At 40.7% G+C, this 27516-nt stretch overlaps 1 protein-coding gene across 1 annotated transcript in view; it reads right to left on the bottom strand.

Annotated features, from left to right (window-relative positions):
* Window positions 1-8653: 8653 nt before the first annotated feature.
* Window positions 8654-27516, bottom strand: part of LOC126176036 (ubiquitin conjugation factor E4 A) — a 114834-nt gene continuing 95971 nt past the window's right edge. Inside the window, exons 8-10 of the mRNA XM_049923170.1 lie at window positions 21247-21409; window positions 20835-21039; window positions 8654-8904 (exon numbers count right to left, since the gene is read on the bottom strand). Of these exons, the coding sequence (XP_049779127.1) occupies window positions 8769-8904; window positions 20835-21039; window positions 21247-21409 (504 nt within the window). The 3' untranslated portion in view covers window positions 8654-8768. The remainder of the gene's footprint in view (window positions 8905-20834; window positions 21040-21246; window positions 21410-27516) is intronic.

Raw genomic sequence — 27516 nt, forward strand, 5'->3', positions numbered from 1 at the left:
CGCTCCCATGGGCGAGAGCAGGGGGGCCAAGAAGTAGTAGTCTGACATCGTGCCGCCTGCTGGTGCTGGCGAGCTGGGCAGGTACGGGCCATATCTTCAATGTCATGGCTCATGCCAGGCCAGTACAAATAATGGTGACCCAAGAGCTTGGAGCAAGTGAAGCCCCAATCGACCTCATGAAGCTGTTGCAGGGCCTTGGAGCACAGTGCACCTGGAATGACCATGGTGGCGCATGGTAAAGTAGTGCCAGTAGAAGAGCGAGACGGCTGCATATCTGGCCACTAATGGAGAATGCTAATGCGGACCCACTGGAGATCAGGATCCTGACTTGTGGCTTCGGTAACTGTAGCACTAGTCAGTGAGAAGGAGTCCACTCCCACTTGGGCTGTGTCAGCGATCTCAAAACAGAGAAGTTCTTCGTTGTCAAATTCAGGATCAGGGCCCCAGGGAAGGTGTGAGAGGGCATCTGCATTAGCATGTTCGGAAGTACGCTGAAAGTGAATGTCTTATTGATAACTGGCGAGGAACAGTGCCCAGTGCTGCAAACGATGAACTATCTGGACCATAATTTTGGAGGCAGAGTTGAACAAAGCGATGAGGGGTTTTCAATCCATTATTAAGTGAAACTTAGGTCCCAAACAGAAACACGTGATGTTTCTTGAGTGTAAAGACAATTGCAAGAACCTCTTTTTCAATCTGGGAATATTTTTTCTGAGTGTCTGAAAACATTTTAGAGGCGTAGGCAATAGAGCGCTCGGAGCCATCAGGGAACTGATGTGCCAACACTGCCCCAACACCCGCATCTGATGCATCTGTGGCCAGGAGTAGTTGTTGTGGGTCGAAGCAGGCGAGCCAAGGGGCTGTAAGCAGTTGTGATTTCAAGGTCCGGAAGGCAGTTTCGCAAGACTGAGACCAAGTGAAAGGCACCTCTTTTTTACAAAGGTGGGAAAGAGGAGCCATCACTGCCACAGGAAGGAACTTCTGGTGGCAGTATGACACTTTACCCAAAAAGGATCACAGTTGTGTGAGATTGGTGGGTCTAGGCAACTGGATGATGGCTTGGATGTGACAGTCTAGTGGTTTGATTCCTTCGCTGGAGATCCTGTGTCCCAGATATTCAATATCCTGCCAGAAAAAGCATCATTTGTCTTCGTGGCATTGGAGGTGGTCATACTACGTGCATCCTGTAACAATTCCATCATCAAGGTAGTTGACACAGCCTTTGACTGAGTTGACCAATTGTTCAAGAAAGTGCTGGAAAATAGCTGGTGCACTAGCAATGCCATACATGAGGTGCTTTAGGCGATACAGGCTATGTGGAGTTTCGCCAATATTTCTTCCATACAAGGTAGTGGATATTTGTTGATTTCCAATTGGGAGTTGATGGTCACTTTAAAATCACCACACAGACGAAGTTTTCTGGATGGTTTCCTGATGATGATGACAGGGGAGGCCCATGGACTGGAGGATTTGGTCTCCAGGACACCATCTACAGCAGGGGCGGGCAGAAATGCTGCACGTGTGCGGTGCACTTGCACGCGTGCAGTTAACAGGTGTTCTGCGTGCACACAGGGGCAAGCTGGTCACCCGCTTATCTCCCCTCCCCACCATACCTTCTGTCTGCTCCATCCTCTGCAATGCGTTTTGTTTCCTAGCTTGCTTTATTGAATGTAGGAATAAGGTTAGTAGTAGTAGTGCTTGAAAGATATCGTGGTTTGAAAGAGTACCTATCACCTACGATACATTTTATTTAATTATCACAGGTGGAGTGGAACAAAATTTCTACATACAGACAAATGCAAGCAGTTACTTAAATTTTCATCACTGATGTTTGCTCTTAACCGACACTTACTAATTCAGCAAATGGTTTTCCAGCTCTCGCTATATTAAGCTAATACCGCTGGGCTATTATTGTTGTCGTCCTGAAAAATTGAAAATGGTGCTCCATAAAATGTTAAATCAGTTACATGAGAGACATGACGAATGGAAGTCGCAGATCTCTCGTGACCACAGCAACTACGACAGATTCATCTAGTATCGTCAGATCGCTCTTCTTAAGCTCAGTCAATTTCCCCATCCGCTCAGAATCCGACAATAAATTGTACTCGTCCTTGTGAAATTTGTTATAAAGGCCTTCAATACTAAACTTCCGCTGACCAGCGAGAATACTGCCACATATTAAAACATTTTGAATTATCACGTTTTTGCAGAAAGAGAAAAATGATTCTCCCATTACTTTTTAAAAGATAGCAAATCTCCACTTCTCCGTTTCCTTGTTTCACTCTGCATTTTCCGGTTCTTGAAATACAACGTTGACTACGTAGTGGTTGCTACGCATCAACGTCCGTAGCTTAGCCTGGTACTACACTGCCGGCTGTCGCCACTGCCCCAGTCGACGATTGCACGCGAGCAGCACACGTGCAGCGCTGTGTGCTCATGAGCAACGTGCAACGTTTGCCCGCCCCTGATCTACAGTGAGATGATCTAGTTCTTCCTTGACGAGATCGCCGAGAGCGATAGGGACTGGATGGGCACAAAAATAACAAGGACGTGCTCCAGGCGGCAGCGAAATATGCCAGAAAATTATGTGCTTTACCCAATTCCTCGTGAAAGATATATTGGTATTCATGATAAAGTTCTTCCAGGCCAGCATATGGAACTTCATCAGAAATCAGATTGACAGATTCCTTGATGGAAAATCCAAAGGCACGGGAAGCGTTGAGGCCGAAAAGGTTGGCGGTAATACCACTGTTGACTATCAAGTATCTGATTATCCATGTTATAACGATAAGGTGTAGGCTCAAGAGAGGAATACTGAGTTTGTTGTAGGTCACACCGGCGAGAGGAAGTCTGCAAGTGAGGTGCTCCAAGACGTACATAAGTTGCACAATTGATTAAGCTGGCTGCTGTGCCTGTGTCGACCTGTAATTTTAGTGGCCTTTTGTGAATGGAGACATCCAGGAACATTTATTGGAAATGTCCTGGACCTCAGTAGCGGAAATGTGATTTACGTCCATTGGAGTGTTACAAGTCTTTCTTGGGCCTGGATTTAGCAGAACGACACCAATGACAAGTGACCTGCTAAGGTGCAGAGAGAGCAGTAGGCCCAATGATCTAGGAATTCATGCCTGTCATGTTCTTTTTTAGCAGTCCGGACAAGATGGAAAATGGCACAGGGTCCACTGGCGAGAAAAGCAGCCGAGCTTCTGCTGAGATCGAGACGGGCGTGCAGGACGGCGGCAACCGCTGCGTCGTCAGTGGGTGTATAGGTACCCTCAGGATGACAGGGTGAGGGGACATGGACAGCTGCAATCTCCACCCAAGTCTCAATTTTTTGGCCTGCAGCGCGCGAGACTGCGAACGTTTGAGCTAGTTCTAATACTTTGTCTAACGAGGGATCCTCAAGCTTTGGGCATCATGCTGGAATTCTCTGTCTGGTGCACCACAAATAATCATATCACGGATCATTTCCTCAGCATACAATTCCTTATTCTTGGCAGTGACAAAACAGCATTTGTGGCTGAGACTTTGTAATTCAGCTGCCCACTCGCAATATGATTGTGACGCCAGCTTTACACATTGGTAGAAATCCAATCACAAGGATATAATGTGTGCATGGTTCTGATAAAATTGCATCAATAAGGCACATATCTCCGGAAATGATAATTCCAAAGGAGTGGGTAACAGAGTCAATTTTCACAGCACACAATAGACCATCGGTCTAGACCAAGAAAGAAATGAGCTTGATGTCTGTTACCTGGAAGTGTTTCTTCAGTCATTTTTCATACAATTCCCACTCTTCAAGGGCTTCACAAAAGAAGGGAAGGCTTGAATTTGATGAATTGATTGATGATGTAGTACGCTGGCAAGAAGAGGCTGTAGATTGGCCACCAGTTGTTGCTGGTTCTCCGTGTAATGAGCGTTCCCAGAGTCATCGGTTCTTGTTGACTCATCGCCATTTTATTGTGTTATATTAGAATAACACAATAACATCCAAAAACTTAAATGATTTATTCACAATGATACTGGTTCACAATAGCACTTCACAATCCATAGCAATTATACAATTCCAGGGCACTACCGTTCATATCTGAGATAGTTGAGACAGTATCCTAAGTTCCTCATGGTCCCTAATACATGTGGTCACTAGTCACAAGTACAAGAAAAGGCAGGTGTAGGACTTGCTGTACAATGCTGTTGCAATGGCCTATATACCATCCCCAGAATACGGTGTATGGTGGCGGCAGGGGCAGAGTTGAGACTCGCTTCCATCTCGCGACATCGGCCCTCCAGCGGTCATCTCGAAATGGACTAATACATTAACCATCCTCTGCTCATTCATATCTCAGTATAAATATACACTCCTGGAAATTGAAATAAGAACACCGTGAATTCATTGTCCCAGGAAGGGAAAACTTTATTGACACATTCCTGGGGTCAGATACATCACATGATCACACTGACAGAACCACAGGCACATAGACACAGGCAACAGAGCATGCACAATGTCGGCACTAGTACAGTGTATATCCACCTTTCGCAGCAATGCAGGCTGCTATTCTCCCATGGAGATGATCGTAGAGATGCTGGATGTAGTCCTGTGGAACGGCTTGCCATGCCATTTCCACCTGGCGCCTCAGTTGGACCAGCGTTCGTGCTGGACGTGCAGACCGCGTGAGACGACGCTTCATCCAGTCCCAAACATGCTCAATGGGGGACAGATCCGGAGATCTTGCTGGCCATGGTAGTTGACTTACACCTTCTAGAGCACGTTGGGTGGCACGGGATACATGCGGACGTGCATTGTCCTGTTGGAACAGCAAGTTCCCTTGCCGGTCTAGGAATGGTAGAACGATGGGTTCGATGACGGTTTGGATGTACCTTGCACTATTCAGTGTCCCCTCGACGATCACCAGTGGTGTACGGCCAGTGTAGGAGATCGCTCCGCACACCATGATGCCGGGTGTTGGCCCTGTGTGCCTCGGTCGTATGCAGTCCTGATTGTGGCGCTCACCTGCACGGCGCCAAACACGCATACGACCATCATTGGCACCAAGGCAGAAGCGACTCTCATCGCTGAAGACGACACGTCTCCGTTCGTCCCTCCATTCACGCCTGTCGCGACACCACTGGAGGCGGGCTGCACGATGTTGGGGCGTGAGCAGAAGACGGCCTAACGGTGTGCGGGACCGTAGCCCAGCTTCATGGAGACGGTTGCGAATGGTCCTCGCCGATACCCCAGGAGCAACAGTGTCCCTAATTTGCTGGGAAGTGGCGGTGCGGTCCCCTACGGCACTGCGTAGGATCCTACGGTCTTGGCGTGCATCCGTGCGTCGCTGCGGTCCGGTCCCAGGTCGACGGGCACGTGCACCTTACGCCGACCACTGGCGACAACATCGATGTATTGTGGAGACCTCACGCCCCACCTGTTGAGCAATTCGGCGGTACGTCCACCCGGCCTCCCGCATGCCCACTATACGCCCTCGCTCAAAGTCCATCAACTGCACATACGGTTCACGTCCATGCTGTCGCGGCATGCTACCAGTGTTAAAGACTGCGATGGAGCTCCGTATGCCACGGCAAACTGGCTGACACTGACGGCGGCGGTGTACAAATGCTGCGCAGCTAGCGCCATTCGACGGCCAACACCGCGGTTCCTGGTGTGTCCACTGTGCCGTGCGTGTGATCATTGCTTGTACAGCCCTCTCGCAATGTCCGGAGCAAGTATGGTGGGTCTGACACACCGGTGTCAATGTGTTCTTTTTTCCATTTCCAGGAGTGTATAATGCTTATGTGAGTTTTTTTTTAAGATGGTGACATGTTTTAATGTGATAAATGACAGTTGCGCACTGGAGGGTGGTTAACAATTGAGTGCTGCGAGGTAGACTGTGGGCACAGCGTAAGTTCATGCCTGGCTCTGTCTGTCCGCTGACAGCCAAATGCTCCACTCTTGTAGTACAGTACATGTTTCAATGGTGTGTAAAGGTGCAACAAACAAAGTTCAAAATGTTGTGAATAGAGTCGGTGGCAAAGAAATGAAAACATTTTGTGTGATCCGACGTTTTATTGCCTGACCAATGAAAATGTGGTAAGCAATAAACTTTTTTCCTTTCATCATGTTGTGCGGATGTCAGGAAGAAAAAGTTTCATAAACATTTGAAATTGTATGTAAAGTTAATAGAAAGGCACTAAGTGCTCTCATTCCACCAATGACGATTAAGTCTATTTCTTTGTCTATTTCAGAGTATTACTACTTCTTCCTCCTCACTTGTCATATAGTAGCTCTTAAAGTGAATAATACACTATGTGAAATGTTTGCTGCCAGTTAAATGTAGCAGACAATGTGAATATGTATGTAGAAATGTTTGTTGCTATCGTAGATGGAGACACATCCATTGAGCATTGTTGCCAACAATGTTGTGAACAAAAACATATTTTTAAACTCTTTGCTTTACATGTGGCCCAGAAGTTGATCTGTGACTGTACTATCTTGAGTGTTCTTATTTTTGTTCCGATTCTTTTTTTGTTGCAGTAAATGTCGAGCCCAGTAAATAACCATCTCTACAGTTTAAAGGTGTTTATTACTGGCATATTCTCTTGTAACAAGTCAGTAACAAACACCTTACCCTCTGTTCCAAAGTCACATAAATCACGCCCCTACAACTACAATGACATCCACACATATTCTTCTGGCAATATTCAGTGCCAAATCTTCTCCCACTGTAATGCTGAGCGTAATGTAAAATATTGGCTTAATACTAAAGCAATGACAATTGTAATATTTAGCTGGATTTGGTCTGTCAAAAATTATATACTGTGTGACATAGTTTAGGAGCTACGTTGTCAGAGACATTGAGACGTGAGAAAAAAACTTGCTTTTCATCAAAATCGAGCACAAATTATCCGAACAATACTCGTCCAGTGTTTCATAATGAGAGCACTAACGATTTTCAACAAACTTTAAGCTTAATGTCAAATCTTTCCTAAACTTTTTCTCACACTAACTCATTTGTAAATTAATCAGACGTTTGAAGCTGTTTTATACACAGGAGTTCAATTCTTTAAAGAATCGGAGGGGTTGACTGGTACTATGGAAGACATGGTGGGAATGACATGCTTTGTGAGCTCAGTTTGGGGGACAGTTTTGGTGTTCATAACTTAACTAGGATGTTGCTGTCTGGTTCCAAAATTCTAACTAATGTTATATGGCTAGTTGTTTCGAAGACAGACATAAATTTCAGAAAAGCAATTCCTATTAAGCAAAGACCTACTGTTACTCTTCGGCTTTTGGCAACAGGAGATTCCTATCAAAGCCTTGCATATTTATTCCAAATTTCAAAGCCATCCATATCTCAAATAGTTCCTGCAGTTTGTGAATTAGGACAGAGCACAAGCAAACACTCATAAACAATGTTCCTTTGATCTTTCCTGCAGCCGTGGAACACTGTTTTCGTGTTCATACCAGGCTGTGAACATTATTTTGAGCTCAGAGTAAATGCACCTTAATGACATTAAATGGAGTCCATTTCATCTCCAAGTTTACACTGTACTTGAATGTCGAATAGCACAGTAAGAATGTAAGCATTTTACATTACAAATGTGGAAGATCAACAGTACTTAACACAGATATGTTCCTATGTTATTAACAGGTATCACAAGTAATAAACTTTATGAGAAATCAGTGTGCTAGAATCATGCTCCTACTGTAATGAAAATTTTTAAGTGAATAAGGCACTTAAAAAATATTGGGCACCGCTCCTCGCCATCCTCAGGGTTTCATGATTGGATGTAGTAGCGAATTTTGTGTAACTAGTTTGCTGACTGTAGTGGCATTCAGTGCAGTGGAAGTACATTCACTATATTTTTGCTGTGCAATAGTACCTGGCACAATAACTGCTTAGTCTGTCACAAAGATTACAAAGCATACTCTGTGGCAAGAAGCAACACACACACCATTCAAAGTAGACTTGCTTACTTATCATGGATTAAAATGTAAAGAAGTTGAATACTGTTTCTGTCAGAAGCTGCTAACATGCATACTCGATCAAATACAGGACAATTTGAGTAAGAGATGTGAACAAAAATTGAGCAGAATACTAGCTATACACGTACGACATAATTAAATCATGCAAATATATGTAAGTCCACAGAATACCGTGCGATAAAACCAGTTTATTTGAAACAAAACCAAAGTGGAGTCATGTAAATTACCAAATATTATCAATGTGAACAAAAACCAAGCAGAACGGAGCAATGCACTTACAATTCAAAGAGTGCAAAGTGCATGCACACACATGTGAGAGCCTGTGTAACATTGTGGGATGAAACCAGTATGGAAAAATTTATAACACTCAATAATAAACCTGCGGCACTGCAAGTGATCCAGTATTTTGTTACTGGAAGTCTCTGTATAAGCTTTCGAACTTGTGGATCCTAATACAATTCCTTCTATTATGTTCACATTCATTCCTTTGGTAATTAAAAATTCAGAAAGGTATCAACACATCCCTACAAACAAGGCATAAAATTTAAAGATGTATCTACAAACTAGTATTAACATCCACCTTCCCATCTCCATTAGAGCACACAGCCCCAACACTAAAAAGATCAAAAGCAGAATGAGAGATATGATGAATTTTGACTAATGTATAACTGTGTTTTTAAAAATATATATTTATTGATTACACAAATCAACAGTATAAGATGAAAGTATGATTAAAAAATGATTGTGTCTTTTTGTATGAGTGCACAATAAATCTTCAGCCACTTCAATTATTCTGATGCTGTTCTTTCTTCTCTCTCACCCATGCTTCAATTTTAAGTCTGAGCTCCTCATCAGGTTTGACTTGATCCATAGTTAATGGAGAGCGGTTGAACGGGTCAGTCTGATCACTCAGCAGATGCCTGTATTACAGAAAGCAAATCTTTAGTTTTGCAATAAAATAATTTTATGTAAAATTAAAAATACGCAATCTTTTTAGTTCAAATTGCATTGAACTTCAGTACTCAAAAATGTGAAGGGAACTTAACAGGCCAATTACAACTAGACCAAAACTGTTTTGTCCTTCTCCTGCTTCATCCTTAACAAAGCAACGTTTTCATAACTAGTAGTCGTGTTGTTGGTGGTGGTGTGTGAATGAAGTGCTTTTATAATCTAATATTTTATGTCCAATGTGCAACCAAAAGTCATCATAAACCCTACACAATGTGTTCCAATTTACTTCACTTTCATTGTAAAATGTGTTATTGTGATTGGCTCAATATTTAATTCTGGATAAATGAGTGCCGACTGCATTTCCATACTTATTGCATATGGCAAATAATAGATTGAGAGTTCGCAACGGTATTCAACCACACTCCCCTTGAACCATTGACCTTGACAAGGTGGGCTGGCTTGCATGCCTCAAAGAACAGATAAGATGTACCATAGGTGCAACCAAAATAGTGGCGTATCTGTGGAGAGGCCAGACAACTGTTTGTTTCCTGAAGAGGAAGCAGCAGCAGCCTTTTCATTGGTTGCAGTCTGGAAGATTGATCTGGTCATATAACATCAGCCAACATGGCCTTGCTGTGCCGGTACTGTGAATGGCTGAAAGCAAGGGGAAATTGTGCAGCTCTTACTTTCACCGACAGCATCCTCTTGAGTAGAATATTGTGGAGGTACAATTCTCCACCATTTGCATCCTTGGGTGGGGACTACTCATGAAGATGTCTTTGACAGGAAAAATAAAAGTGGCATACTACAGGTCAGAGCATGGAATGTTCAATTCCTTAAATCAGATAGGCAGGTTAGAAAATTTAAAAATGTGAATGGATAGGTTGGAGTTAGGTATAATGGAAACCAGTGAAGTCCATGTCAGGATGAACAGAATTTCTGGTCAGGTCAGTACAGTGTTACAGATACAAAATCAAATAGGGGTTATGCAGTAGTAGGTCTAATAATTAATAAGAAAGTCTGAAAGTGGGTAAAATAATATGAACAACGTAGTGAACACATTGCTGTAGCCAAGATAGATGTGAAGCCAATACCCAATACAATAGTATAAGTTTATATGCGAAGTAGCTCCGCAGACGATGATGATAATGAGATTGAAAGAATGTATGATGAAATAAAAGAAATTATTCAGATAGATAAGGGAGAGGAAAATTGATAAGATAATACGGACTGGGGGACAGGAACGAAAGTGAAAGCCAGGTGGTAGAAAATTGTGCCAAGTGTAATTTAAATATCACTAACACTTGTGTTGAGAATCATGGAAGAAGTTTGTACACACTGAAGAGACCTAGATACTTTTAGGTTTCAGACCGATTACATAGGGATAAGACAGAGATTTCCGCACTGAACAGAAGAAAGGGATACAGTAGATGATGACTGTGTTACTTCGAGAGACGAAATAGTGAAATCAACGGATATGACAAGAGCTATTGAACATAATTGATGAAAGGAGAAAATATAAGAATTCAACAAATGAAGCCAGTGAATGGGACTATAGGACATCTAAAAATGAAAGTAACAGAAAGAGCAAAATGACTAAGCATGATTGGCTGCAAGACTATGAAAGCATGTGAACTAGAGGAAATACAGATACTGCCTATAGGAAAATTGAAGAGGCCTGTGAAGAAAAGAGAAGCAATTATGTGTATATCAAGAGCTCAAATGGAAAACAAGTAATAAGCAAAGAAGGGAAATCTGAAAGGTGGAAGAAATACATAGACGGACTATACAAGGGAAATGGACTTGGAAGGCAAAATTATAGAAAAGAGAAGAAGTAGATGAGATGGGATATGTAGTGCTGCAAGAAGAAGTTGACAAAGTACTGAAAGACCTAAGTTGAAACAAGGCCCCTGGAGTAGAAACATACCCTCGAAACTGCTAAGATCCTCGGTAAAACCGGTCATGACAAGACCATTCCACCTGCAAGATATATGAGACGGGAAATACCCTCAGTCTTCAGGAAGACAGTAATAATTACAGGTCCAAATCTCTGTCGAATGGAAATTTGTTAACATCAATTATAAATTTAAGTATTTTGAAGTCCTTTCTAGAACATTTTTATTGCTTGTATTCTGCTCAGATCTTTCTTTGTCCAAGTCAAACATTCTGAAAAGTGGCAGATAATATTACTTATTATTTCTTAGCAATAAATATTGAACAATTTTTTATCCCTCTGAAATTTCATCCTTGAAGTTCCTTTTTTTGGTTAATTTACATTCTGAATACTTGGAAGCATCATCAACTTCTTTAAAGCTTTTTCCATTACAATTTACAGCCTTCATTTTTTTGCATTTGTCCTCCTTATTTTCATTATTTCACTTTTAGTTAAGCTTATTTCCACACCTGCTTCTTCAATTACTCTCTGCCAGGTCTTTTAGTCGTTTTTCCAATTCCTGCTCATTACATCGTATCATCAGGTGTTGATCCTTGGTGAACTTTCCTTATGACGACGTCCGTGACTTCCTTGCCAAACCTCTCTGTCCATTCTAAACCATTCTTGAGTTCTTGCCACCTATTACAACACAATTCAGGCATTTGTTGACCATGTTTCTGATTCTCAGTTGCATTCCTTTTGATAATTCCAGTCTGTTCAGACCTTTCCATATCTATTCCCTTCTAACAGTGCCATAAACATTTTAATATCAGCGGCACAGTGGTGCTATTCCTATGTGATTCTCACAGATCACAGTGTTACCTTTCTGAAAGTAGATACAATAACTGACTGTCCAGTCACCAGGAATCTTTCTGCATGTCCACACTATTCTCATTATTCTACAAAGCCACTGAATTCTGATATGGCCAGCAGCTTCAGTCATTTCCACTGTGATACCATCTACTCCAGGAGGAATTATTGAAGAGAACTGGGGAGAAAAGAAATTCGGGTCAGTTGATAGGACACATATTGAGACACCAATTAATTGTCAATGCTGTATGTAGGGTAAAGAGATGAATACAGAAATTATGTTCAAAAGGATGCAGGTTGCAGTAATTATTTGGCGATGAAGAGGCATTCACAGAATGGACTAGTGTGGAGAGCTGCATCAAACTGGTTAATTGAAGACCACATAACCATTCAACGAAACTCAAAGGTCACATCATAAGCGCTTTAAATTTCATCTGCGGCTTGTTTGATGTATTCTGCTAATAATGATTTTTTGAAACTAATCACTCTATTGGCAACATATGCATAAATATGCAAAGTTCAGATTATTTTGATTAAGTAATCCAGAAAAAAATGTAATTAATGGTTTACTTCATAGTATTCATAAATTCATATTATACACATAAGAGGCTGAACAGAAGTATTAGGTATTTTGCTCCTGTTTTGAGACTTCTTTTATCTTACTTATCAATCAAATATTGTAAAAATGTAAAGTTCTCACAAATTACTGATCATTTGGTCATATGAGTAACCTGTAAGCAGACAGATATACCAACATTTTTCCAGCTGTCTGGAGCCTCCTGTGTTAGTACTGCAAGGGTTTCACTGGCAGTCCACACTTAGTAATGTACTTACAGATGCCCAAATATATAGCCATAATCTTGTGTTGAGCTCATGTCGTGCACTGTTGCATCATGCTGTGAAAAAAATATGTATATACGTCTGAAGCCTTACGTTTACTGTACAATGATGTGAGACTGGGACAATGGAGGATGCATGTAGATAAGGTTATGGAGGATGCATGTAGATAAGGTTGAGGAGATACCAAGGTTGAGGGTGACCAAAAAGTATGTTCTGATTACATCCAAATATGACGCAAGTAGTTCCATCTGAAAGTGCATTTGTGGTAGAAGAGAGGAGAATGGGGCAATAAAGTGTGCAGTTTCAGTGTTGAATGGCAGGTTAAGGAGAGAAAAAGAGCAGCAATTTTGTCTGCAAGATTCATGTAATTATTAGATTTCTAAGGGCTCAGAAGCAAAATTCCAGCAGACATACACTCAACTGTGTCACCTGTATAAACCTGAGAAGATGGTAAAGCCTTACAGTGGTGTGGGCAATTCACTGGAAACTCAACCAATGTGAATGACAAAGACCAAAGTGGTGGAAAGTATTGGGCAAGCAGTTTTGCTGAAGCAGGGCTTACAATTTCAGAATGTTCCAGTCAATTACACTTCACTTCTAACTCATTGCTGCACAGAATCACCACCCAACACCAGAGTATTTCACAAAATGTGTGTCAAGGCAGCAGACAGGTAGACTGAAAATTGTTTGATTGCAGCTTTGACATTCCTCCAGCAGTGTGAAGAGAGAGTGTTTAAGAGTGCCTCACACGTGTCTGTTTGTTAGTGATTAGGGTTTTTGGATGGTAAATTGCAATGTCGTCAACACCCTTGCATGAAATAAGAGCCAAGGATGGTGCAAATCATTTAAAACAACAAAAGATCGTCAAATCAAACTATATCAACATACACAGCATAATAAATAACAATTTAAAAGAAGAACATTGAAGTATGGAGGGCAATAAAAGACAACAAATGAAATGCAATCAGAAAGACAAGAAATAACTGTGTAGATAAAATCAATTACAAACTACCAGGTCACATATATTTAAAAATGGGCAGATTATTGTGACTGGATGACTCAGCCATTACGCAACATGCTAAAATCCAGGGTTGCCACAAGTTACCCCAAGTGAAATTCCCTGATTTCCAGACAAGTTTTGGCATTATTTACGGCCAAATATTGAGATCTCAGGGATAAGTTAAGACATAAGTTGACAATCTGTCTTTGCAGTTATGGTACAAGAAACAATAGTGCAAATGAAGAAATATCAAACTTGCGAGCTGACGGCATTTTCTGTGAGCAAAAATGTTAAGTACTAACATCAACATATTTTGTAATGAACTGTCTTTAGATGGAGAAAGCAAGCCAAATTGTATATATTTCATTAAGACCACTGATATTATTTTATATCAATAACACAAAACACACTTGGTAACAAAAATACACACTTTCTTGGAGCTGCAAGACAGATTTAAAATACCTTCACTGATTTCAGAATAATGTCAGAAAAAAGTAGGCCCCTTGAAAGAGGTGTATAATGCGGGGAAGAATTGTGTAAACCAACACTGTAGGTGAACAGCAATAAAATGTTGGTTTTACTGTGTTCCTTATTGTCAGTTATTACCCACAGTGTTATATCCATTATTTTAACAGTACTGTGTGAGTTTTCTTTTGAGAAACACATGACTACTTAGTGTACAAATCGCCAGTGACTTACACAATTTTCTCCTTCTTATCGCCCATACTTTTGAAGGGCCAAAATGTAATAGAATGAATAAAATGTCTATAAAATGCCACATTGTTCAACATATTTGCAATTGAGACAGTTGCAATTCTGAAATCCACTGTGCGTGACATTTGGCCTGCTGCGGAGCACCGCAGTCTTTTGTCCGTGAATAAACCACGAAAATCCACCTTATTATGCCACACACAGACCCGGCCTGCAGGCAGATCAATGAGACTAGATCCGGCAGGCAGGGTCTGCACAGTAGTGGGAACTGAAGGGCTTCAGATCAGCAGGTCCGATCTATTAAAAATACCTGCAAAAATAGCCTGCAGTTCTGGCCCGTTACAGAAATCCACTCTTGTGGCCAGCTATTCATGAGTCACAGACAGAATGTTGATGAAATGAGACCACGGTGATTAATCCATGCCACAGATAACTTGTTCAAATACTCTGAGAATCAATAATAATGAGGAAAGGTAGCAACTCTCTGTAAAGATGATCGCTGAGCCACAGACAGGCACATAGAAAAGGCAATCACACTCTCACAACTAAATTTTCAGCCATAGCTTTTGTTACAAAATGAGAGCACAAAACACATTCACTCAAGACACAACTCGTGCACACAAGACTGCTGTCTCCGACCACTGCGTCTAGTCTCTGAGAATCATATCCAAACAAACCACTCCTCATGCTCTGCCGTCAGCAGCTGCTAAGTTAGCGGTAAGAAGCGGTGGCAGCACTGACGGCAAGCTGAGGGGAGTTGTAGGAGGAGGAGAAGCAGTAATAATGAGGGAGTAGGGAAGCGGCATACATACGCAACTGCACCCAGCCAGTGACAATGCATGATGTCTCAGTAAACAAACCATTTCATCTACTGAAACAAAAACGAGATTTTCCAGTGTTTTTAATTTCCCTGACATATTTGAAATTCCTTGATACTTCCTGATTTCTAGAACTTGTGGCAACCCTGAAATCTCCCACTCAATATTTTGGGAAGGAGCCCCTACAATACACAAAACTTTAAAACACGTACAACACTCATCTCACTGTCATTTAAAATAGTGTGTGATCCAGTGGGGGAGAGATTTGCCCTCCGGTCATCAAATAAAACATGCTGGATCAACCTCTACATTCCACAACTTTGACACACTGTTGTATAATCCTGTAAAGGCTAGACTTCCATCTCATTGTTGGAAGGAGGTAAACCATGGTTGCACTGTAGGTTTCACTGACTGCAGGTTACTGCTTCTCACCTCCAGCGATTGAAAAACCAACCACTGCAGAGCCTCATTGGCACCCAGAGAGAGAGAGAGAGAGAGAGAGAGAGAGACTCCTTGGCAGCTGCACCAGTCATTTCATTTCCCTGGATCCCTATGTATCCTCAAGCCCAACAAAAAATGATTTCCTTCACCTGCCTTTGCAAGAGAAACCTGTCACCTTTGCTGCTATCTTGAACCATCCCATCTGCTGTGTAAAGCTGACCAACAGCAAAAAGGGCATTTTGGGAATCAGAGCAGATGAGGAATTTCTTACCACGATCTCATCTCAGGATAGAAAAACAATTCTGTATGCAAACAACCGTTCTGAGAGCTTATTCAAAGGACACATTCAGGGACCATGACTAAGCATCCGATAAAGTTCCCCCATGTAGACCCATCAGTAAACAACAATAAAATTCAAGTTGATTTAAATCTCATAAAATTTTGTTTTAAAGATGTAATCTGGAATACAATTCCTCCTGTAATCCTTCAGTTCTAAAATTTTGCAGGACATCTTTAGTAGACAGGGGGATCCCCTACTCTACCTCTGTCTTTGCACCTTAATTTGTCCACGTGTAATATCTCAAGGCTCTACCCCACACTGCTCCCTAATGCTGCGTTGCCTGTGGATGATTGTTGAACAGATGTTTCAGTGGTGGCCAGCCAATGGAGATGGATGCTGCCTTCTGGGACAGACAGAGTCCTGTATTCTTGGTGCACCATGAGAAGACGTTGAATGGATAGTGGAGACTCGCCAGCTGCTAGCCCAGCCATGAACAGGGCTTGTGTGATAAGCACCTGTTGAAATCTTAATACCCAAATGTTGTGCCACATCCAACAAGTTTCAAAGGTCTTGCGAGTCATAACTATGGTATCCATGTTAAAGTCACAAGGCTCAATAAAATTGGAGCAGATGTGCCCTGTCTGTTACCTAACACGTATTAATGACACATTTTAAAATATTTAAAAACCTTGAGGTATCTTGACTTCAAGTCTTTAATGTGTGACGGCCATATTAGTTTTTCGTAAAAAGTGGGGTCATGTATTTCACCTTTTCATTAAAAGTGAGGACAGTATCCCCCTGCTCTAAAACAGTTACATTAGAAAGTGGGAGCAATTAAAATCATTGCAAATCTTTTCTCTGAAGAGAACTTAATCCTGTGGCATTTTCCCATTCCTCCAGCCACTTGACCATCAAATGCAACTAACAAGTAGCTGTTGAAAGGTTAGAGGACACTGAGAAATAATCTACAAATAAGGAGCATTGTGTGGAACTCCTTACAATGGATGTACTTCTGTTTATTTCACTGCCAAACACCATTACACTTAAAACACTTACTTGACAAATGTAATTTTCCTGCTTAAGACATTCAGACAGATCATACCTAACCCTGTATCTGATAAGAAGGGCTGTATGAAAGTTGGGAGGCGTCCCCAGAAAGCCCACTTGTTGAGAGCCAATATTAATATGTTTCTTAAATACCGATATTTTTAAAAATATAAAAATATCAACAGTCCTACCACAGACTTGTGTGAGGCTTTGCACTATTGTGAAGAAGGAGAAGTTTGTTTGCATTTTTGTGATGATCAACGTACTGAAGTCATTTCTTCAGCTTCCTGAGGGTAGCAGAAAACACGTCAGAGTGGACCGTGGACCATGAGGAAGGACATCAAACACAACAACCCCTTCAGAGTCCCAGAAGACTGTTGTCATGACTTTACCAGCTGTGTGTGTGACTTTGAACTTTAGCTTAAGGGGAGAGGTGGTATGGTGCCTGCCACTCCACGGATTGCCATTCTGTTTACAGTTCAAAGTGATGAACCCATGTTTCATCACATGCAATGATGTTCAACCAAAATCAGGCTCGTAATGCATAAGCAATTCTGCACATATGGTCCTTCATTGCTCTTTATGGTCTTCTGTTAGACTGTGAGGAATCAAGCGGACACACAAGTGTGTCAGCATTAACAACAAAGGCATCCAGTTAGGCCTAGTGGTACCAACTGACTGCCATATCATCCTCAGCCAATAGGTGTCACTGAATGCAGATATGGAGGGGTGTGTGGTCAGCACACCACTCTCCTGGCTGTTGTCAGTTTTTGTTACTGGAGCCACTACCTCTCAGTGAAGTAGTTCTTCAGTTGGCCTCACATGGGTTGGGTGCACCCCGCTTGCCAATAGCACTTGGCAGACTGTCAGTCAGTCATCCATCCAAGTGCAAGCCAAGCCCGACTGCGCTTAACTACGGTGATCTGATAGGAACCAGTGTTATCACTGTGGCAAGGCCATTGACCCATATGGCTAATAGCATTGTATAATAATTACAGGTATGTTATTGCATTACAGTTTTTTGTTATTCTCTCGTTGTTAGAAGTGCAAAGCATATGGCAAGAAGGCCATGCACGTGCCAGGCAGCCTGCAAACGTTGGGTGCTGTGATAGCCGTGACGCACAAACAGAAATGTGGGGCCAACGAGGCCTCACGGGAACAGAAGAAGGAGTACAGACCGTCATAGCCGTTTTGCAGTGTGCTTCCGCGCGGCACGGGAAACCAGCAGCTGTGGTGTTACCTCTATAGGTTTCTATTACATCTCGTGTGCAGTGAATATGGAATGAATCCCAGCCTTACAAGTACTGATACAATGCTTACGTGTGAGGACATCATCACTTCCTTTCAGAAGCTTTCATTTTCAAGGAGATGTAAAACCGGAAGACATTAAATTCTGAAGAAAGGATGTCCACCACTGGCACTGCATTCAAAAAGTTAATGGCATAACATTCAAAAAGTTGAGTTCAAAACACATTCTGAAGTTTGTGGTATGAGCAGCACAAGTAGTTATGTGCTATCCCTGCAAAACATAAATTAATCTCCCAGCCATGTTAGCTGTTAAGCACAAGAAAAACTGTATGATCCGCTGAGGGTTTTCATGATCTGGACAATCTGTTTAGAGATTTAGCACAGCATGCTTCTTCTAAAAATCATCAAAGCAGTTTTATTTCGCATAAATAACTACCCAAACAAGTGTTTAGTATTTCAGAGCTACTTAGAGAACATCAGAAACTGATGAAAATCTAACACAGCAATGTAGTGAAAACTAATAGAGACATCAAGAAAATTCTGACTGATGTCACAGATCTTTTGTGCAAGCAGGAGTTAGCTTTCAGAGATCACAATGAGATAGAATATTCCCTAAATTCTGAAAATTTCAGAGCCATTAAAAGCTGCACAGAACAAACTGATTAAACATTTAAATGAGTAGATTTGTGAACAGATACATACAGGTTTTGGTTAAAACCTCATTTTATGCCTGCATCGTGGATGAAGCAACAGATGTTTCAGATAAGTTACAATGCTTTATTGATGTGAGACTAGTGGATTCCATCAGCGACATTCAAGAATATTTTTTGCTTTATTCTTCATTCACTGTGCTGAGTGGCCTTTTCAGAATTATGATATGAAGAAGAAACTGGTGGCCCAAATCTATTATGGTGCTTCTGTTCTGCCAGAAGAGTTAAATGGCCTTCACGCTAAGATATGTGAGATAGAGGCCCCAAGTTCTTTTTACTCACTGTTTTACACATTGTGTAAATTTAGTATTGCAGCAGAGCTGTTCTTGTATAAAACCATTAAGGATTTTTTTGTCCATACTTCAGGATATTCCTGCTTTCTTCCACTGGTCCTTCAAATGCACAGCAGTTCTCAACAGTATTGTTTCTAAACATATATTCCTTCCAGCAGTCAAATGAGACAGAACTGTAATGCCAGAATAATATCTACCATTCACGAAAACTGTCCAGAACTAGTTAACATTTTAGATGAACTAACTCACAGTCCAGACTCGACTGCAATGACTACAAGACAAGCCTGTGGTTTCAAATATACCCTCCTAGACTGCCCCCCCCCCCCCCCCCTCTCTCTCTCCTGTGTGTGGATTTTTTTTAAGCATATTTTTTTTAAAGACTGAACTGCTTTTCAACATTCTACAGAAATAAACCAAATATGTGGTGTTTTGCAACAATGATGTCTCAGAATGCATAGTTTGCATGAAAAACTTAAAAAATTAAGATAAGTTGATTGACATTTTAAATCCACGAAACTCTTGATTAATTTGCAAGGTGAAACTTCGATGAATAGAGCTGAAGTGATGGATGAATACACTGACTAATTTTAATCAAGACTATGAGGAGGACTAGTGTCCCTTGCTCTTTTTGTTGGGTGAGTGTGAATATTCCCAGGTGGAACAACCATCCTCTTGGGAGTGCTGTGTACTGAATTTGTCATGGTGCTCCCACAAGTAGCTACAGATATAAAGGTCCACCAAGACAGAGCCCCACGTTGTTGTGCAAGTATGTAGCATCCCACAATCAGGCCAGTTGAGCCAAGCACCCCATTCCCCGAGACACAATTTTCCACAATTGTGCCCCCACTGTGGTCACTGAAACATGCCCATATTTAATGGATTAATTTCTGGTAGTACTCACTAGCTCCTAGCTCAGAACATCTGGCTCGCCAAACCTGTACCAAGGCAATGAAGGCTGAGCTCACTGAGGTGCCTGCAATGGATGATCCAGAACAAGAGACATGTAAAGCTAAGTAGAGACACACCTTTGCATGTATTCACATACAGCCCATACCACACAGAATCAGTTTCTTCAGTTTAGACAGGAGATTTTTATACCATCCAGCCAACAGTCCTGACCATGCAGAAAATGACTTTCCTTTGTTCTGCCTCCTGAAGCAATTTCTGGCTGGAAAATGTTTCTACAACAATGGTGAGGTACAGACAGCAGTAGCTTCACAGCTACCCCAGACGTAGGCAGCAGACTCCTTTGAAATCAGCATAAAAATGTTGGTGTAATAACAATGTAAATTGTAGGGAAGTAACTAGGGAATCTCTGTCAATTCTGAAATGCATATTTCTTACTTACTGAATGTGTACAATGTCTGTTCATCCACTGGAGCTTATTTTATGGTTGACACTTGTGCTTTTTCAAGTCAGTTCCTTTAAAGCCTAACAACTATGAAAAGAAGAACGAAACCTCTACACATGTACTGCAACAATGAATTAAGCAATCTAAGGGTCAATATTTAATTGAGAATTATGTCTCATGATGCTTATTTTACTGATTTTTAATAGATAAATTGTTTTGAGTATTTTCTGCTTCAGTTCAATTATTTTTCTCAGTTAACATATTTTGTGCATTTCTTTCTGCAGACATTTGTCCAATTGTCAGTAACGTAAATGACATGCTTCAGTTAACAGTTGCCCAAGGATAAAGAGACAACTGGATAAGACCAGAAGACATGTTGGAACTGTACTATTATTATAAATGATTTTCGCACTGTACCTGGCAATTGTTGAGCGATCAACAGTTTTCCTTGATGAAGGCAAGATCACAGGATCCATCATTAGAGTAGACATAATAGGGTCCAAGAATTCTTCAGGTGCTTCAGCTAGTATCTCCTCTTCAGTTTTTTGACGAGAAGCCATCATAGCCACTTTGCTCGCAACTAACTGTAGATCGGTGATAAGAGCACCCCCTCCAATGCGAGCTGTTTAATACATCAAGTATTATTCACCTTAGAAAAGTAACTAATTTCTCTCTCCCTATTTATTTATTTACCTATTATAGGCATAAACATGTACAAACTCAGCTAAGAAACAACAAAACACTATTAGTAATCTTCGTATGATGTTAAATTATATCTTCAATTAATGTATTAATTCTGCCCGCATATAGATAACTACATGCTGCTTACCTAAAACATCCTCAGCTAGTTGAAAAAGTTGTGGACTGTAGGAACGACCATCTGAGGAGACTGCTGTGCAGAATTCATCACTGTTGTATAAATGCACATATATCTTGCAGATATTCATTACGATAGCTGCAGGGTCAAATTCATATTCCTTCTGATCTTTAACCTGTAACAAACCACACAATAAAACGATGGAAAATCCAGGATGGAATGGAACAGTATTATGAAAATACAGACAGACAGAGACACACACTCATGCAAACGCAACTCACACACATGACTGCCGTCTCTGGCAACTGAAGCCACACTGCGAGGAACAGAAACAGTGCATGATGGGAATGGCGACTGGATGGGAGAAGGCAGAGGCTGGGGCGAGGAGGGGGAGGAATAGTAGGGGAGGGGTGGGGGACAGTGAAGTGCTGCTGGGAAGCGCACAGAGATGAGGTGGAGAGAGGGTAGGGAAGCTACATGCAGTTGGGAGGTTAGATAGAGGGCAGGGGAGAGGTGGATGGGGGGGGGGGGGGGGGACAGAAAAGGAGAGAAATAATAAGACTTGGTGCATTGGTGGAATGAGGGGAATGGGTAGTGCTTGAGTGAGAACAGAGAAGGGGCTGGATGGATGAGAAAAATGACTAATGAAGGTTGAGGCCAGGAGGGTTACAGGAATGTAGGATATATTGCAGGGAAAGTTCCCTCCCTGCCCAATTCATAAAAGCTTGTATTGGTGGGAAGGATGCATATGGCAGAGGCTGCGAAGCAGTCATTGAAATGAAGGATGTCTTGCTGGGCAGCATGCTGAGCAACAAGGTGGTCCACTTGTTTCTGGGCCATAGTTAGTTAGTGGCCATTCATGGGGACAGAATGCTTGTTGGTTGTCATGACCACACAGAATGCAGCACGGTGGTCGCAGCTTGAATGGCCCTCCATCTAACCTCCTGACTACACTTAGCTTCCCCACCCCCTCTCCACCTCATCCCTGCACTCTCCCTAGCAGCACTTCACTGTCCCGCTTCCCCTCCTCGCCCCAGCCTCCACCTTCCCCACTCAGTCGCCACTCCCATCAAGCACTGGTGCTGCTGCTCGCAGTGTGGCTTCAGTTGCTGGATCCTGCAGTCAGAAGTGAGAGAATTGTGTTTATGTGTGTGTGGCGGGGGGAGTCTATTTTTGTGACATTCTTTTTGTTGTGGCTATATGCAACTCAGCATCTCCACTATATGGTGAGCAACCAACAAAATACATTTGTTGCATTAAAACAAATCAGAAAAACGAAACACAACAAGTCTGTGTTACAAAACATGTGGCTTCTTGTGGAGTGTCTACAAAGGTAAGATAATCAAATTTTTCATGCCTTAGAGTATAAATAATTTAGAAGTAAAGGAGACAACTCATTGAATAGCTGCAGTATTGAGTCATTGACACGTACACAAAAAAAGAATGAAAACTTGCTAGCTTTTGCACAGTTCTTTCAACAAGCTAAAGCACTGGCACAGTTTAGTTGTACGTGTGTGTGTGTGTGTGTGTGTGTGTGTGTGTGTGTGTGTGTGTGTGTGTGTGTGTGTTCTCCAGCTCGTTAAAGAATCTGTCCAAAAGCTAGCAAGTTTTCATTCTTTGTCGATGACTCAATGCTTCTACTATTCCATGAGTGGTCTTTAATCACCAGAACTTTCTGTACGATATTTACAACTTACAATACTGAAGATGGAGGTAAAAATGAATGTTACCTGTATGTACTGTGTAACTGTTCAATCTGTTATGCAACAGGTGTTAAAAAGGTAATCATAGTCTGCATATAGATATATGGGTATACATCAATAACTTGAAGTCATGGTGATGGTGTTTACAATTTTTGAATGAGGGCCCTGACAGCACTATTACCACTCGTATTTGCTAAAATATTTTGAGGTATGATTAACTATTAAAAAACAATAATAAAATCTGATATGATCTTCCACAATGTAATACTAACTCACAATGAAATATGCAAAACTAAAAACTCGGCACAAATCTTGCTTTAAAGTAACACAAGGAAAACTAAAAAATAATATAACAGAAAATTGTATCTTGCTTACCACTGATGAAGGATGAGTACCCAACCTCAAAACAAATTAAAAATACCTTTATAGAAATTGAAAATTTCAGGGCATGTACAATTAATTTTTTTTTCCCATTTAATACTGATTACAGAAGGATTATTCAACAACAGGGCACTCTTTAATTCCTCAATTCAGGATACATTTCATATACAAAGATACAAAAACATCAATGCTTGGTCTTCTAGATATATGAGCACCCTTCACAGACAATGTACATTCAACCAATAATGTGAAAATCCCATCTACTATTCTTAAAAATGGTTTTTGATACACATTAGCAATGATAAAAATTCCTGTCTTCTAGCAGAAGCTTTAAATTTTTGACATTGTTCTAAGGCTTAATGTACCACTCCTCATAAGAGATGTCATTATCATTCCTAAATTCCTTTCTTCTGTTCTGTACACACAGTCTGTCTACAATGATGTGTTTTTCCTGAATTAGCATGGAAGAGCATATTCTGAATGTTGCAGAGAGGCGGTGCAGCTAATGAAGATTTTTGTTACCATTTTTTTCTTTCCTTGCAATAATTTCCAAGACACAGGTGAAATTAACACTAATTAAGCTATGTAGCAAAGTATTGGTGCATTTGACTACTAAAGTGCAGCAGACAACCCAAATCGAACTTCACCTCTTTCCAGTTATTCCATCACTACCTTTGCAAACAGTGCCACAACCATTACCAGCCCTGTCATGCAACCACATGATGAATGAGTCATTTACTAACTGCGTGAAAAACAGTATGTCCTTTCTTTAGATACAATTTTAGAATGGTGGTCACTATATCTCAACATTCTTGCTCCGTATCCTTTGATATCACCAGAGACTTCTACAGAAACAATGACAGCCAGAGTACACCGCCTGTCTCACAATCACATGACTTTTTAATAATAATAATAATAATAATAATAATAATAATCCAGATTTACTTTTCTCAGAAGTAGTGTATTGCCTGAAGAATAACTATTCTATGAAATGAAATGAAGTAAACTCTCATCTATATACAGGGTGTTTACACTTCTGGAAAACCGGGAAATCTGGGAGACACCCAGGAATTTATTATTATTTTAGTTTTCAGCTAAATTTATATAATTTTGACTGGTAAGAACTGATTCTCTAACAGAGAATTTGGCTTTAGCCCATTACTACAGAATAATACTGCAGCAATAAAACATAAACGAGAGAATAACATCAAAATAAAACTTTCGTTGCAAAGAAAAAGCGCTATTTACAACAACACAACACAGTGCAAAGGCTTTAGGAAAAAGACTGTGCAATACTATGTAACAACAAACTGCTTACATTTTTAACACACCGCGGGAAAACATTGCAAATGATGGTTTGAGAAGTGTTACTTCCAAAGCAAATCTTTTATGAAAGACGAATTATGTTACATGTGAGAATGTGCAATGAATTTCTTAAGTGATGGAGCATTTGACTCTTTCAAAACCTAACACTTCGTGGACTAGCCACTTAGAAAAATTTCAGGTCCAGAAGACAAGCCATTTGTGCAATCATTTAAAATTTTACTTGCAAATTTGTGTTTAATATATCCAGGGTGTATACGACCCGGGAGATCAGGGGAAAACCCGGGAATTTTTTCATCCGGGAGAAAACCGGGAAAAATCCGGGAATTTTTTAGAATTCTGGGAATTTTTCGTTGTTTTAATTTTCAGTTAAATTTTTGTAATTTTGACTGGTAAGAACTGTTACTATAACAAAGGATATTACTGTATCCCGCTACTGCAGAATAATACTGCAGCTTTAAAACATGAATGAGAGAAAAACACGAAAATAAAACTTAAATTGCAAAGGAAATGCACCATATAAAATAACACAGTGCTCGTACAAGCGTCTGCAAATAGCAAAATGTGTCAAAAGCTTTCGGAAGACTATGCAATGCTTCATAACAACAAACTGCCTTCGATGAGGCTGACATCACAACTGTTTACATTAGACTGAGTTAATCAGTTACAAGCGAGCTCATGCACACGCGCAACTGAGTCACGTATGGGTAGTACCTTCTCCCGCTTCTGGCTACAGAAATGTTGCTGTTGGATGTGTAAGCAGCAACCAGTCACATGGTACCCGAAAAAATTTTTCTGGCACGCCCAAGCTGCCAGATTCACGCATGTGCAGCATGCCCGGATCTAGTGGGGAGTAAGGGCAAAGCGGGGTATCTGAACCGGGTGGCAATTTCAGGGGGAGGGGGCAAATTCATATTCTTGAGAAAAAAAACCTTGTTTCACAAAGCACCTAGCATCCAGCGCACGTCGGTCTATCGGTTATTCACATTATTTTGAAACCCATTCCTACTAGTTTTTGAACACATTCTAAGTTGATTTCTGAATGAATTATAAGTTGATGTTTGAATGCGTGCATAGTGTATGTGATGTCGCTGCCAGAGGAATCCTCATCACATCTAGAAATAAACTTTCCTGCAGACAAAACAGGATGGGGCTACAGAGCGGAATAAAGCCGAACCGGTGAATGTCAAGTGCTGCTTGTTTATGTGGTTGATTCGGTTTGCGAATGTTCAGCATTGTTACAATTACTGGCGAAACCCATAGATTCAGACTGCCAGAATGGCACGTGACCCATTTTTACATTTAATGATTTTTCTGTTTCCTCTTCGTTTACTGCTCTCAAGTCAAATGAAAACAAGACGGATTTCTGTGGCTTGCAGCTATCAAGTGAATTAAAATACATTCACATAATTACGGAAGGGTAAACTATGTTACTAGTTTCAGATTTTATTTTATTTCCACATTTCTGACAGTCAAGCATTAATCGCCTTGCAGGACAATGAAGTTATTTTTGCCGGTTTGATAAATAAATTTGGCTTTTATTAAAGCTTTCCTGCTGAGGCAGTCAATGTATTCCACACTACTGGCTAGTTTCAACTGTTCGCTGCATTTCAGGTGCATGTTTTCATCTTCTAGCATGTATGGAGGCCAACGTCATTGAGAATCTGGACATACGAATGTGCACTGTAAGGCGAGCTATGCATTTTAGTACGGCTCATGAATTCTAACGTTCTTGGAGTATCCTCTAATGTCTTGTTTCTTTTATGACATAATGTAAGATCTTTTAATATTTTACACGTACGAACATACTTGCTTCCTACATCACCGTAGCTGTGCAAGCATAGTGATGCCTCTTATCTGGCACTCTCTGACAACTGCTGAAATGAATCTATTTCTAACAGGTCACAGGAAAATATTGCGAATTGTTGTTTGGAAACCGTTCAAAGTAAATTTCCTTTTATGCAAGATGAACTTAAATCACTGAGTGTTTGGTCTCTTTTAAAAATCAACTCTTTGATTACGAGCCATTTAGAAGAATTTTGAGCCCAGAAGATCAGAGATTTATGTCGGTATTAAAAATTTTGCTGGCGTATTTGTGTGATGTATCTTGAAGTGTAACATGTGCTAAACAGATCAACATTGTAATTGAAAGCTCAGCTTCTCTTGTAGCTTATTAATCTTCACGACAAATATTATATACAAAAGCTTTGCTTTTCTTGTAGCAACACTATGAATATTAATTTTAATCCTTAACTTAACTTATCCTGTTGGTGGAATTCGAATTTATACTTTCATAATACGAAAATATGGAGCGTACATGTTGCTGCACATCAAAGATCTTTCCAAAATGTGTATTTCCCCCCCTGAGTATCGTTTTCTAAAGTGCCAGGAAATTCTACGCTGCTGTATAAAACCATATCCTATCAAAGGATAAGTTAAGTTTTACAGTTCCGAGGGAAAGTATACTGTCACTTAACATGCGAAAGTGTATTTTTACCTGGAAGAAAATGTATTTTTAACCGGGAGATCTGGGAAAAATCCAGAAATTTTTTCTCCTTGTCCACGTATACGCCCTGTATATCTTAAAGGTTAGCACATGCTAAAAAAATGACCAAGCTTCATGGTTAGTTTTACATATTTATTTTATTTCTTTCATAGATTACAAATCATGCAATAATGATGGTAAAAAGAATAATTATCCTTAAAAAAAGTGCAAGGTGAGTTCTTGAGCAATTTCACACGTAATCGGCTTTTCTCTGGAAAAGCCAAAGTGTTCAACAGAACATGTATTCAGCCAAGTGACCCATGAAAATGTTCGCTGCACAGCAATGAAATTTACAGTTGTGCTTGTCAGAAATATTCAGCTGCTGCAATT

This window comes from Schistocerca cancellata, chromosome 1, assembly GCF_023864275.1.
Source record: "Schistocerca cancellata isolate TAMUIC-IGC-003103 chromosome 1, iqSchCanc2.1, whole genome shotgun sequence".
Taxonomy (NCBI): Eukaryota; Metazoa; Arthropoda; class Insecta; order Orthoptera; family Acrididae; genus Schistocerca; species Schistocerca cancellata.